At 47.4% G+C, this 12,669-nt stretch overlaps 1 protein-coding gene across 4 annotated transcripts in view; it reads right to left on the reverse strand.

Moving 5' to 3' along the window:
- Positions 1-12,669, reverse strand: part of PKNOX1 (PBX/knotted 1 homeobox 1) — a 45,188-nt gene that overhangs the window by 9,772 nt on the left and 22,747 nt on the right. For 3 of the 4 annotated variants that reach the window (XM_040267122.1, XM_040267126.1, XM_040267142.1), the window contains 5 exons: positions 10,770-10,941; positions 8,875-9,045; positions 5,159-5,258; positions 4,081-4,178; positions 68-196 (listed from right to left, as the gene is read on the reverse strand). In XM_040267122.1, coding sequence (XP_040123056.1) covers positions 68-196; positions 4,081-4,178; positions 5,159-5,258; positions 8,875-9,045; positions 10,770-10,941 — 670 coding nt within the window. The remainder of the gene's footprint in view (positions 1-67; positions 197-4,080; positions 4,179-5,158; positions 5,259-8,874; positions 9,046-10,769; positions 10,942-12,669) is intronic. The other variant, XM_040267133.1, reaches the window with a different exon arrangement.

A 12,669-nucleotide genomic window follows, 5' to 3' on the forward strand; every position in this document is an offset into this window, starting at 1 on the left:
CCTAAACAATAAGCAGAAAGCAAGCATCTCGAAGCCGTGCTAACGGGGCAGTCACGTCTGTTCTCACCCCGATGTGCTGAAAGAGCCAGGACCGCATCACGTTGGTGGCGTGCTTCGGCAGGACCCCCCTCTTGTTCTTAGATGAGCCGTCATCTTGATGCAAGATGCTGAGATCTTGGTTTAACTGTAACTGAAGCTTTTAAACAATTGAAAATAACGTTAGACAGCATAGAACATGATGGCAAATCCAACTGGCTTATGACTGTAGGTGGCGAGAACAGCCAAGGCTCTTCTGGGTAAACAAGTTATTTATAGTACAAGCACAAACACTTGGACTCCATATGGGTTAACTTTCTGAGGATTTGGTCCCCGCATTGTAACTATTTACACTCATGTCTCAGCTATAGCAAGTGAGGCAGGTGGGACGGGCATTGAGAAGTCAACCGAGTCATCCACTCTGAAGAGTCTCCCCCTCTGCAGACAGGTGCACCCCTTCTTGTGCACACCTGTCCTCATCTCACTGCCTCTAGCAACAGACATGACAACAGCCCATTCCCTAGCCTAAAAGCAGCCAGTGAGAAAGGACAGGGAAGCCAGAAGAACCACCAGCTAGAGGAGCCAGGCCAGGAGAACAGGAAGGAAGTGTGGACAGAGGGGCTGGAGGGCCCGGCGACCTCAGCTCAGATGGTTCCACAGCCATCTGAGACATGGCCTCCCTTACCCTGAGCAGAGTACGAGATGCCTGTTCATTCCATCTTGGAAGGAAAAGGATGCATGTGTAACACCCCTCAGATGGGGTCTTGCCACATACACACGGGGAGAGAGCTTGGGGCCCCACGCCCGCCCCAGGTGGCACCTCACTCCCAGCTGTTGCAGAGACACAGGGCCATGGTGCTCACCACCCAGACCAGGGACAAAACCATGGCCCACGTGGCGGCCTCCACACTGGCACAGCAGAGCCTTGCCGCTGGGATCTGTGCTTTAACTTAGAGCTTACGGACGAGTTGTCATGCAACTGTTGTTTCTCTGGGAGCAGAGAAACAAGCCCCGTGGGTTTTTTCACAGAAGAGTAAATAGATTTGATGGGGGCCCGTCATGTCTGCCTGGCACAGAGCAGCCCAGATAGTTCTGGTAGAACCGTACCTGCAAATCTACAGGTTTTATTACTCCCAGCACACCCCACAGGGGCTTGTTTCTCTGCTTTATACATACAAAATATGCAGTCGCTTCTGCAGGTCAGTTTCAGTATCATATAGTCATCAACACAGTTTATAGGATTTGGGAGTTCATTTTGGAGAGTGAAATATATTTTCACTATATTACTTGTACTTCCTCCGGATTTATATCATTTTGGATAAATGAACGCCAACATTTAAACAGAATTTATGACTTAAAGGGGAAATTACAACCATTAACTGTATCTAAAATTTCTGAAAACTCAAGATTACCACCGCGAGCATGACTATTTTCTGGGGTGCACGTGTGTTTTTACTGAAGGACTGGGTAGTATGAAGCATTGCTTGTACACTCATATATGTGCGCACATGGAAAACGGACTTTTAAAACTAGTTCCACTGGGGCTGGAATGGAGCCTGAGATGTGCCTGCCTCATTTACGGCCTTCTTCATGAAATCTGACACGGGGCTCCATCTCGGTGTCGCTTTTCTTATGGAGGGTGAAAGCACATGTGGCTTCATGTACAGGGAAAGTGACAGCTGGCTATGTCTCAACTTCACGGACACCACCAAGAGGGTTTGGGGAGGCCACTAGGCTGAGGGCCTGCGAGGGGACCAGCACGCCCAGCCCGCTGCCCTCCAGCACTGCCTGGGCCTGCATGTGGCAGGGAGATTTATAAGCCTAGGAACCTGGGTGAAAACTTAAGCAGGAGTGAGACCTCCACCACCCCATCAGTCTCAGCGGATGACCAATAGGCCCCAGCCCTGCAGGGACTCGGGGCATCTCTCCAAAGAAACAGAGCAGAGGCTGCAGCCTGAGCACAGCTGGAGGGCAGGAGGAGGGGGGCAAGGCTAGAAAGATGGTGAGGAAGGTTTGCACAGAAGTGCAAGATCCCCGCCCACTCCTGCCCCTCCCCCAAGCAAGAAATCTAAGTCTGCTCCAGCAAAACTGCAGAAGGAGGAGGGCAGAATTTGGAGGTCAGGCCACAGAAGAGCCAGCTGCCATGGCCCACAACCTGACAAGCAGCAGACAGCATTCATGTTTATACTGAGAAGAACAGTCAACTCTCCCCAGACACCCAAAAGCCTCTATCACAAACCACAAACACCAACGCAATGAACCAGGTGTGATGCAGAGGAAATGGACAGGGGACCTTCACGGATGTGATTTCAAAAAAAAAAAAAAAACAAACCACAGAGGGCTAAGAAAAGTCTTAGAAATTAAAACTACGCTTAGTATTTTAAACTTAATAGATGGGTCGGAAGGTAAAAGGAAATTTCTTAGAATGTAGACAAAAAGTGGACAGTGGGAACACAAAGACAACAATACAGAAAAATCAGTAGAGTCAACTTAGCAGGTCGCGTGTCCAGTTAGTAAGGGCTCTGGAAGGAGATGATGTGCATGGGGGTGGAGGAGTCACAGAGTTCAGGGAAATGTCCCAGACTGAAGGATGCAAGGCCCTGGCAGTGCCCAGCACAGAGCAGCCCAGATAGTTCTGGTAGAACCGTACTTGCAAATCTACAGGTTTTATTACTCCCAGCATACCCCACCAGGGCCCTCGTCAAATCTATTTACTCTTCTGTGAAAAAACCCACGGGGCTTGTTTCTCTGCTCCCAGCCCTGCTGCCCGGGAAGTCACAGACACCCAGGACATGGCAGGGAGGGGACAAGGGCGGGGGAGAGCCTGCAGGGCTGGCCAGGACCAGGGCAGACGGGGCTCGCTCGTCAGCCATGCTGCATGTTAGAAGGGGATCCACTGACCCAACCCACACTCTGCACTTCTGCTCTGTAAACTAGAGGAAAATTCATATTCTCCCTTAAAGGACAGCACGAATGAACCTCTACAAAACAAATAAGCATGTGATTTAAGAGTGCTCTTCCTCTAATTCTTTGCTATGATGCTAGGAAATGCTCTGCAAGCAAGCTCTATGTTCAGAGCCGTTGTAAATGGAAAACTTCAGGGAAAGCAGGTTCGTGGCGGGGCAATGGAGGAAGGGTGCCAGGGGGCCTAGCCCCACTCTCCCCGCTGCTGGGCCTGGGCAGCCACCTCGTGTTATGGGCCCGTGGGCCCAGCATGCCCCTTGCCCAGGCCTTCTCATACCTGCTTCTGAGTTAGGAAAACGTTGACATGCCTAGGGCTGGGCCTCAAAGTGGCCAATAAGGATGTAGAAGACGTCTGTGCAGGCCAAAGAGAACTAATGTAAACAACGGTCTGAAATAAGTACTGATAACAGAAACACTGCTTCTGATGTAAACCCAGCGAAGTGGGGGAAAAAAAAAAACAACAACTGCGTGTGTGTCTAGAATAGAAAGGAGACTGGCCTTATTTCATCACAAAGGCCCAAGGAGGGAAGGAGGACTTCAAGGTGGGGCACACAGCATTTATAGCAGCGTCACTACTGCAAGCCCAACCCCACACCCTTAGCTAGAGGCCTGCAGTCTGCCGTGAACCTCCAGGGGTCTGGGAAGGATGCATCTACACAGCCTCCAATCTCCAGCAGTGGAGACACCTGCACAGCCCAACATGGTGGGGAGGGGTCCTAAGAGACATTTTCCTCCTTCCTTAAGCTTCTCCGAAAGCTTGATTTTTTTTTCATTAATTAATTTTTATTTATTTATATGTTTTTGGTCATGTAGCATGTGGGATCTTAGTTCCCCAACCAGGGATCCCTCCTTAGGCTTCTCTGGACTTTGCAACAATAAGGCAGACGAAAAGTGAAAAAGACAGGCAACACAGACATTCAGATTAACTGGGAAGTACCTGAGGAAGCAGGCCTGGGACAATGACCTTCACGCAGAGGAGAGAGCTCCACCTGTGCCCCACACTGGGGACACGCGCCCCACCCTCCCCCTGCACTGTGAACATGCACTCACCCCCACCCTGCCCAGCCCACTTCCATGCACCTGGGAGTTCTGGATCCGGATGGTACCAGGCGACAATGCCTGTGTCACCACTTGGCCTTGGGGAGTGACAACTGTGACAGGCTGATAGACTGTACCCCCTGGAAAGGACAAGAAAAGTTAAATCACCCCAAGCCTCGACAGTGAACACCATGCCTCAACGTAGTCATGGAAGAATAAAGTCATAGCTTACAGGCTTTGAAAATCATTTCAGATGGTCACCAGCACCTTGCTAGTTGACCTGTCACTTCCAGGGTGGGGCAGAGGGCAGCCAGGGCTCCTCATGAGACAGTGTGGGGAGGTGGCTGGGGAAGGTGGGGAGTCGTGCACCCCTTCCTTGGCTCGCCTCTATTTCCTGGTGCGTCTTAAAGGACTCAGGCAAAAGCATGAGATCACAGTTCTTTCTACTCTAGTTGTTTCTTTCATCCAATGCGCTTTCATCTTCTGGGGGATGTTTCCTTTTGTGTGATTATGTGGGGGTTTCAGCATCAACTTCACTCCCTCCTTCAGTGCCCTTGCCCTTCTCATGATGGTTCCGATGTGCAATGTCTACTAAAAACCATCGCAGGAAGGAGGACAGAGTCTACAGTTCCTTGGTGCATCAAGAACAGGTAATCCCAACATTAAGACTGCATTTTCATCCCTTGTCATCAATTAATAATACAACTTATGGAATTCCAGCTGAGATATTTCAAATCCTAAAAGATGATGCCATGAAAGTGTTGCACTCAATATGCCAGCAAATTTGGAAAACTCAACAACTTAAGATTTTCCAGGTGCTGCTAGGAGGACAATTAAAAACTGTGCTATTTAAAAATTTTAGGTGTTTTTTGCTATGTATTTTCAACTTCTAATAAAACCTTTCCTTCCCATATTTTTTGACAGGGAAACACAATTTGCATAATATATTTATTACTGAGAATTAATAAGAACCAGACATTCAAAGAGATCTAGATGCTGGTGGTCCTATACTGGGAACTGGCATTAACTAGAAACCTTGGTTATGTGCTGCTTCATTCTAATGTGAAGGACTTTTTTCTGCAAAAGCTCAAGGAAAGTGTCTCTTTCTCTGTCATCGTACCTGCCACTGTTGCCATGGTGACATTCCCCTGCTGCAAAGCGGATGCTGGCACCACAATTCCTTGGGGGCTAAGAGTGCCTGTGATGGCACTTTGAATCTGCTGCAAGTCAGAAACACACAGCGAAGAGGTTATCAGAAAACAGAAAACCCATGGTTAACACTTCACAGCAAGTGGCATAAAGGCATCATTAATAAAGGAAAGATGCTCGAGCAAAGAGCATCACCAGATGACAACTCCTCACAAGGCATGTGCTACATCCGTATCTGGAAACCAAGAGATGCAAAACTGACTGTTAAATATGATGATCAATACTGAGATAGGACTTTCAGTTTAGCTTCCAAAGATTATCTTTCACCTTATCAGCATACTAAACACATCCTACAGCCCTGGAGGTATAAATAGGAAGACAAAAGTTACCTGATCTCATGACACACCTTTTCCATTCAGCTCAGCTCAGAGTTTTCCAAGAACCAAAGCCTCCTGGACAAGATGAACTATTCAGAAGATGATGCCACAGGCTGGGGCTGTGGGGGGCTGGCGAGGGGCAGGGGCGCACCTGGGCTGTAGGGGTCGAGGGGCAAGGAGCGGGGGCGCACCCTGGGGCAGCAGAGTCTGTATCTGCCCTTGCCACTGTGCAGAGCACATCAGAGCCCCCAGGGTTCGGGTGTGTGGGGTGCTGGGTCTGCACCTGGCCGACTGCAAGAGCCATGCACACGTCTATAACACCACACTGGAGGACCTACTCATCTGAAGTCAGACCCAAACGGGCTAATGGATCCATCTGCTGTGATGGCTGCCCTGGGAGCTGACAAAGGACAGGCTGTCTGCACCTGGCTTCCAGCACTGGTTTGGCACAGAGCAGGCACCCAGACGTTTGAGGGGTTAAACAGCTTGTGTGGATATCCTTCAGAGATAATTCCTCTGTGTGCCATCATATTGATTTGAACATAAAAACTCTGGTCAGTCTACATCAAGTTTGCTGCATAAATATAAAGCCATCTAAGTCAGTCATCTAAGCTCCCACATCAGGAACATAGAAAAAGAGGAGCAAAATGAGACCAAGGCAGCAGAAGGAAGGAAATAATAAAGATGAAAACAGAAATAATGAAATTGAAAATAGAAAAACAGACAAAGCAGAGATAAGAGCTGGTTCTTTGCAAAGATCAATATACTGACAAATCCCTAGTAAGACTGTCAAAAAAAAAAAAAGAGAGAGAGAAAAAAACAAATTACCAATATTGGGAATGAAACAGGGCCTTAAAAGACCCTAAAGACATCAAAAGATGAAAGAGAAACACTACTGTCAACAACTCAACACACATAAATTTGACATCTGCAAAGTGCAAAATGCAGCATGAAACAGATAATCTGAACAGCCCTATAACTAATAAGGAAACTGAATTAGTAATTTTAAAACTCCCCAAAAAGAAGTCTCCAGGTCTAGGTAGTGTCACTGGAGAATTCTGTCAAGCATTTAAAGAAGAATTAACACCAGTTCTCCATGTCTCTTCCAGAAAACAGAAGAGGAGGGAATACACTCCAATTCAGTTGATACCAAAGTTAGCCAAAGACTGTACCAAAAAAGGTAACCAAAACTAAGATTATGGCTTCCTGTCCCATCACTTAATGGCAAATAGAAGGGGGAAAAATGGAAGCAGTTACAGACTTTTCCTGGGTCCCAAAATCACTGCAGATGGTGACCACAGCCACAAAATTAAAAGACACTTGCTCTGTCTAGTCAAAGCTATGGTTTTTCCAGTAGTCATGTATGGATATGAGAGTTGGACCATAAAGAAACCTGAGCACTGAAGAACTGATGCTTTTGAACTGTGGTGTTGGAAAAGACTCTTGAGAGTCCCTTGGAGGGCAAGGAGATCAAACCAGTCAATCTTAAAGGAAATCAACCCTGAATATTCACTGGAAGGTCTGACACTAAAGCTGAAGCTCCAACACTTTGGCCACCTGATGGGAAGAGTCAACTAACTAGAAAAGACCCTGATGTTGAGAAATACTGAGGGTAGGAGGAGAAGGGGGCGACAGAGGCTGAGGTGGTTGGATGGCATCATCGATTCAATGGACATGAGTTTGAGCAAACCCCAAGAGAAAGTGAAGAACAGGGAAGCCTGGAATACTGCAGTTCATGGGGTCGAAAAGAGGCATGACTTAGCAACTGAATAACAACAATTATAAAATTTATAAGGAAAGGCAAAGGAACTAGAATACCAAAAATAATTCTGAGAAAGAATAAACTAGGAGAAATTGACCTACCCAGTTTTGAGACACATATAGCAGCAAGAATCAAGACTAGACAGTCTAGATACACATAACAGAGAACACAGAAATGGGCCCTACCAATATAGCCGACTAATTTTTGACAATAGTGCACAGGTAATTCCATGGAGTAAGTACAGCCTTTTCAACAAACATCAGCATAAAAACAAACCTCAAAATGGGTCACAGGTTTAATTGTAAAATATAAAATTTTTAGGAAAAAAAAAAAGTAAGAGAAAAATGTCTTTGGAATCTAGGGTTAGACAAAGAGTTTTTAGACTTGGCACTGAAAGTGTGACTCATAAAAGATTTGATAAATAGGACTTTATCAAAATGTAAAAGGTTTGCTCTGCAAAAGACTATTAAAAGGATGCAAGAAAAGCTACAGACTTGGAGAAAATATTGGCACACAATATATCTAATGAAGGACTTGGATCTAGAACCTTCAAAGGTCAACAATTTTTTAAAAATCCAGTTGGAAAATAAGCAAAAGACATGAGTAGACATTCTACCAAAGAGGATACACAGATGGAAATCAGCACATGAAAAGATGGCTGTCGTTTCCCTGATGGTTAATGAGAAAGACAACCACAATGAAATGTTAGCATACACTTTCAGTGGTTAAATACAACAGTGCTTCACCGTGGATAAACTTGATGTTATGCTAAGTAAAATACATAGAAGGAAACACGAGGCATGATTACCCCACACAAGGTACCTACATCAGTCAAGTTCCTAGAGACATATAGCAGGATGGAGGGGCCAGGGGCGGGGGGCGGGGAGGGCAAGGGATCGGTTTCACGGGGACGGGGCTTCAGGCTGGGCGGGGGGTCAGTTTCACGGGTACGGGGCTTCAGGCTTGGACGGGAGGGCGAGGGGTCAGTTTCACGGGGACGGGGCTTCAGGCTGGGAGGGGATGGCGAGGGGTCAGTTTCACGGGGACGGGGCTTCAGGCTGGGAGGGGAGGGTGAGGGGTCAGTTTCACGGGGACGGGGCTTCAGGCTGGGAAGATGGCACGTTCTGGAGATGATGGTGAGGATGGCTGCAGAACCCTGTGAGGCTGCTTAATGCACGAGCTGTGCACTCTAAAATGGTCAAGGTGGTCAATTCTGTGTGTGTGCTTTACCACAATTTAATACATTCATTTACAAAAAGAGAAACAAAGAAATGACTGGTGCTCCGCCTTGGGCTCTGGGGTAGGACACAGTCAGGCCCATTTGGTTCACGGCGTGGAGCCCAGGCGGGCAGTCTCTCTGGCCTGAGGGGCCATGTGTGTTCCCAGCACAGGCCATGTTCAGAGACCTGGGGGCTCCTCAGAGCAGGAAGGCTGAGTACAGCCCCCGCCCCCCCGATCTTCACAGGGCTAGTGGCCTTAGACGTCCACATGCTTCACCCTTGCTGACACCGTGGTGACCCAACAGGCGTGCAGCCCTGACGTAAATACCTGGGACTGGACGGGGGAGTATGGGCTGCCAGGTTCCCCACTCAGGAGAGTCTCGCTGTTCATCTTCGTTTTTAGACAAGCAATATAGCGACTGCAGAAATCTTTGCAGAGTTCATTAACCTTTTCCAGCTCAAGAAGATGAATACGCAGAACCTGGATGGCTTTTACCATCTAGAAGCAAGAAAATCAAAACTTTCAGACAAGAACCAGGGAGCACAAGGGTAAGCGGCCATCATCACCACACAAGTCTCCTGCACAGACACGGCCGCCTGGGCTGCCAGGACCAGGAGGAGGAAGACATCAGAGTCTGCAGGACCACCTAGCACTGCAGCTGCGCTGCGCTGTGGCTTGGTGTCGGGCTCAGCTGGTGAGTTAGAGGGGGAGGCCCGCCTCCCAGATGGCAGGCACAGTCTGGGAGCTGCCGGGCTCAACCTCGGCCCCCTTGGTGACTCACCCTCACTCTGCTCCTGTTCCTTCATCTGTAAATGAGGATGAACCTGTGCCCACCTCCCAGGTGCCTCTTAATTTTGAAGAAGTTCAACTTACCAACTCTGCTTGCAATGGATTCTGCTTTTGGTGTCAAGTCTAAGAACTCTCTGCCTGGCCCTAGACTAGCCCCAGATCCTAAAGATTTTCTCTTACAGTTTTCCTAAAAAGTTCTTCAGTTTTACACAAAGGCACTAAATTTGGGAGTAATTTGCCTCCTAGTAGTACATAACGTGGACACCAGTGATGAACCAGCACCACAAACACCACTTCCTGTGAACCGACAACCTAAAACTCAGCTCGGTCCCTGTGACCTTGGTGGCAGCAGTTCAGGCACCTCCGTGGAGTGAGCCAGCCAGCCAGCTGATGCCGAGAATGACCACGCGCCAGCCCCACTGGCCCTGTGTGGGGCGTCCAGCAGGAGGGCCCCGGTCCCTGCCAGCCTGGCCCACACTGGCACTCCTGCTCCCTCCTCACTGATGGCAGCACATGGAGGGCGAGGCAGGGAGCGCACATGGCCTTCATCCCCAGAGAGCCGGTGCTGTTGGTTCCATTTCCAAGATGTGGACTCAGACTCAAAGTCAGACACCTCATCTAGGAAATCTATCTAGCTGTAAGGGTGAATACTTACTGAGAAATTAAAAACAGCACCTAAGACCAGGGCAGTTTATCTAGGGAAGTTTTCCAAAAACCCTTCCCTGCTAATGAGGGGCCTCAGGCTGTGGTCTGAGAGCTGGCTGACTCCAGCAGGGATCTGGTGGAGGAACCCGTCCCAGACACAGGCTGCTAGTGCTGGAGGGCACCGCTCCCCTGGGGCACCGCAGTGACATCACCCCAAGGAATTCTCTGCGGCCTTCAGAAAGCACAGAGAACCCAGAGCTTGGGAGCAGTACACCTGGGAGGAAGGTGCCCTTGTGAGCCGGGCTGGCTCGGACAGAAAGGCCAAGGAGGTTGCGAGGGGCGCCAGAGGCTCTGTTAAGCCGGCCCCGGCTCTGTGCTCATGCCCGCTCCGCCCCGGGTCTTCACACAGTCTATCACCCACCAGCAGTGCTGGCCTCCAGAGCAAAGCCAGGGTCCGCGATCAGGGGAGAACTGAGAGCTGATGCTGGGCTCAGACACACTGCCTGGGAAGCAAGGTAGGGGGCACAGCGATCCCAGAGAGCCTTCTCAAACACTCGGGAAGGACTGAACTCCTGGCCCACTCAGGTCACAGCCTCAAGCCATCTGGCTGGATTACTACAGGAAGGGGTCACCGGAGAATGCTGGAGACCTGGCTGATCTCAAGAAATGGAAAATTCCCCTCTTCAGCAAAACCAAAAACAATCCAAAGTTCTTAATTAGAAATGTACAATTTATTGAACAGGTTAAATTTAGAAGAAATAAAAATGAAAACCACAAATTGTACTTACTAAATTGTCAGTTTCTGGATCTTCACAGAAGAAGGGCTTTCCCTCCTTCTCCTGCTTCCTCACAAAGTTCTCAATGTCCACATCGAAACTGGCAGAAGTCGTGCCTTCTGAGCCCTGTGTAGACTGTTCACATTTTTCAAACAACAAAGCTAATAATGGAAATAGTGGATGCCTGGGGGGGAAAAATGTTAAAATATGTGTTCTACATTTTCATGAAAACGCTTTAGTATGTATATACGCACCATTTTATATAAGAGCTTTGCTGAGATATAATTCACATGCCACACAATTCATCTGCTTACAGCTTATAATTCGGTGGATTTTAGTATATTCACAGAGTTGTACAACCACCACCGTCAATGTTATATGTTCACCCCCCAAGGAAACCCTGTAGCTGTTCGTAGTCACTCTCCATTCTCCACCAAACTCCAGCCCCAGGTCAGCACTAATCTGCCGTCTTACAGATTTGCCAGTTCTAGACATTTTATACAAATGGAGTCATATATTATGTGACCTTCAGTGTCTGACTTCTTTCACTTAGCATGATGTCCTCAAGGCTTGTCACTGTTGGAACATGTATCAGTCAGTACCTCATTCTTTTTTCTGGCCACATGATATTCCGTTGTATGGTTAACACCAGCTGGCTTACTCTGGAGCTTACATTCGGTCCATATTCCACTTTGAGTAGGGTTTTGTGTCGGATGTGAGCTTAGGGCATGGGTCTTCTCTCTGCTCATCGACGTCCAGCTGCTCCAGCGCCGTTTGTCTGCCTCTCCTCCACTGAGAAAATCAAGTAGACAAAGCCTTCCAACTTCATTCTTTCTCAAAATTGTTTTAGCAGCTCTAGTTCTTTGACTTCCATATAAAATGTACGATCAACTTGTCTATATGTATAAATACATCCTGCTAAGATTTTCATTGGAACTGCTGCAGAGCTAAAGATCAACTTTAGGACATCTTCACGATGTTGAATCTGCGAATCCATGAACACGGCAGGCCCTCTTATTAAGGATTTCTTTGATTGCCTGCATGGGCGTTCTACAGTTTTCAGCATAAAGTTTCTGCATGTGTTTTGTCAGATTTACACCAAAATTTTTTTGGATCTCTTGTAATGGTATTATCTTTTTAACTTCAGTTTTCAATTGTACACTATTAGCATAATAGTGGTTTTTAATGATTTTTATGCCAAAGTTCATGAAGCATACTGACTGGTCTTCGCGTTTCTTTTTCTGTATTGTCTTTGTCTGGCTTTGGTGGCAGAGTTGATTCTCCATTCATAAGGTGAGCTCAGAATGGTTTCTATGTGTTGCTGTTGCAACCTGTGAGCTTATTAAACTCAATTGTTTCATTCTGGAAGTTCTTTGGTAAACTTTGGGATTTTCTATACATAGACAATCACATCATTTGTGCATAAAGCCAATTTAATTTCTGCCTTTCTAACTGGATATGTCTTTTCCTTGTCTTGCCTCACTGAACTGGCTAAACTTCTGTCACAGAGATGAACAGGAGGAGCCAGGGTGGACACCTCTGCCTTGTCCCCAGACTTGGGGAAAACATTCCATCTTCCACCATTAAGTATGATGTGAGCTATAGGTTTTTTTTGTAGTTTCCCTAAATCAGGTCAAGAAAGCTCCCCTCTATGACTGCTGCACTGGCGGTTTTTAGTTATAACTGGCTGCTGACTTTGGTCAAATGCTTCTTGGCATCACTTGATATGATCACGTCATATGGCTCACTCTGAATGGTGAACCAGTCTCGCTTCCTGGGATAAACTCCACCTGGTCAGTAATATTCCTCTTTCCATACTGCTCGATTTTGTTAATATTTTACTAATGATTTTTATGCCAAAGTTTATGAAGCATACTGACTGGTCTTCGCGTTTCTTTTTCTGTATTGTCTT

Source organism: Oryx dammah, unplaced genomic scaffold (assembly GCF_014754425.2).
Source record: "Oryx dammah isolate SB20612 unplaced genomic scaffold, SCBI_Odam_1.1 HiC_scaffold_2, whole genome shotgun sequence".
Classification (NCBI taxonomy): domain Eukaryota; kingdom Metazoa; phylum Chordata; class Mammalia; order Artiodactyla; family Bovidae; genus Oryx; species Oryx dammah.